Below are 395 nucleotides of genomic sequence, written 5' to 3'. Positions count from 1 at the left end.
TATCTATCTATCTATATCTAGACATACACATGCATATGCGAGAGTCAGAGTACGTTACTTGACCTTGAAGATGTGTATAGATATCTATTTTCTATGGACATCTGTAGAGGCGCATTTGACATAAAGACACGTAGAAGAAGAGAGAAAGGCGGGAGAATAGAGAAGAAAGCATAGAATGAGAATTTGCATGCATGCAAGCCATACCTTAATCAACTGAACCTCGGATTTCGCGGCGTCAATAAGAACTCCAAAAGACTGTCGGATTTCGTCTCTTCTTTTAGCTAGGATTTCTTCAAGTTTTTTTTTCTCTTTCTCTAGCTCATCTATCTGAAGCTGCAGAAGTTTCTCTGTATCTTCAGAGCTCTCTACTTCCGCTTCTTTCTTCAGGCAAAAAA

At 39.0% G+C, this 395-nt stretch overlaps 1 protein-coding gene across 1 annotated transcript; it reads right to left on the bottom strand.

Annotated features, from left to right (window-relative positions):
* Positions 1-26: 26 nt before the first annotated feature.
* On the bottom strand, positions 27-375 carry CSUI_008562 (uncharacterized protein; the record flags this gene model as incomplete). Its single annotated transcript, XM_068068690.1, has 1 exon — positions 27-375. A coding segment is annotated over one exon (291 nt), but the record flags the coding sequence as incomplete, so codon positions are not given.
* Between the last annotated feature and the right edge of the window lie 20 nt (positions 376-395).

This window comes from Cystoisospora suis, assembly GCF_002600585.1.
Source record: "Cystoisospora suis strain Wien I chromosome Unknown contig_4834, whole genome shotgun sequence".
In the NCBI taxonomy this organism is placed as follows: Eukaryota; Apicomplexa; class Conoidasida; order Eucoccidiorida; family Sarcocystidae; genus Cystoisospora; species Cystoisospora suis.
This window is presented reverse-complemented; position numbering and strand designations above follow the sequence as displayed.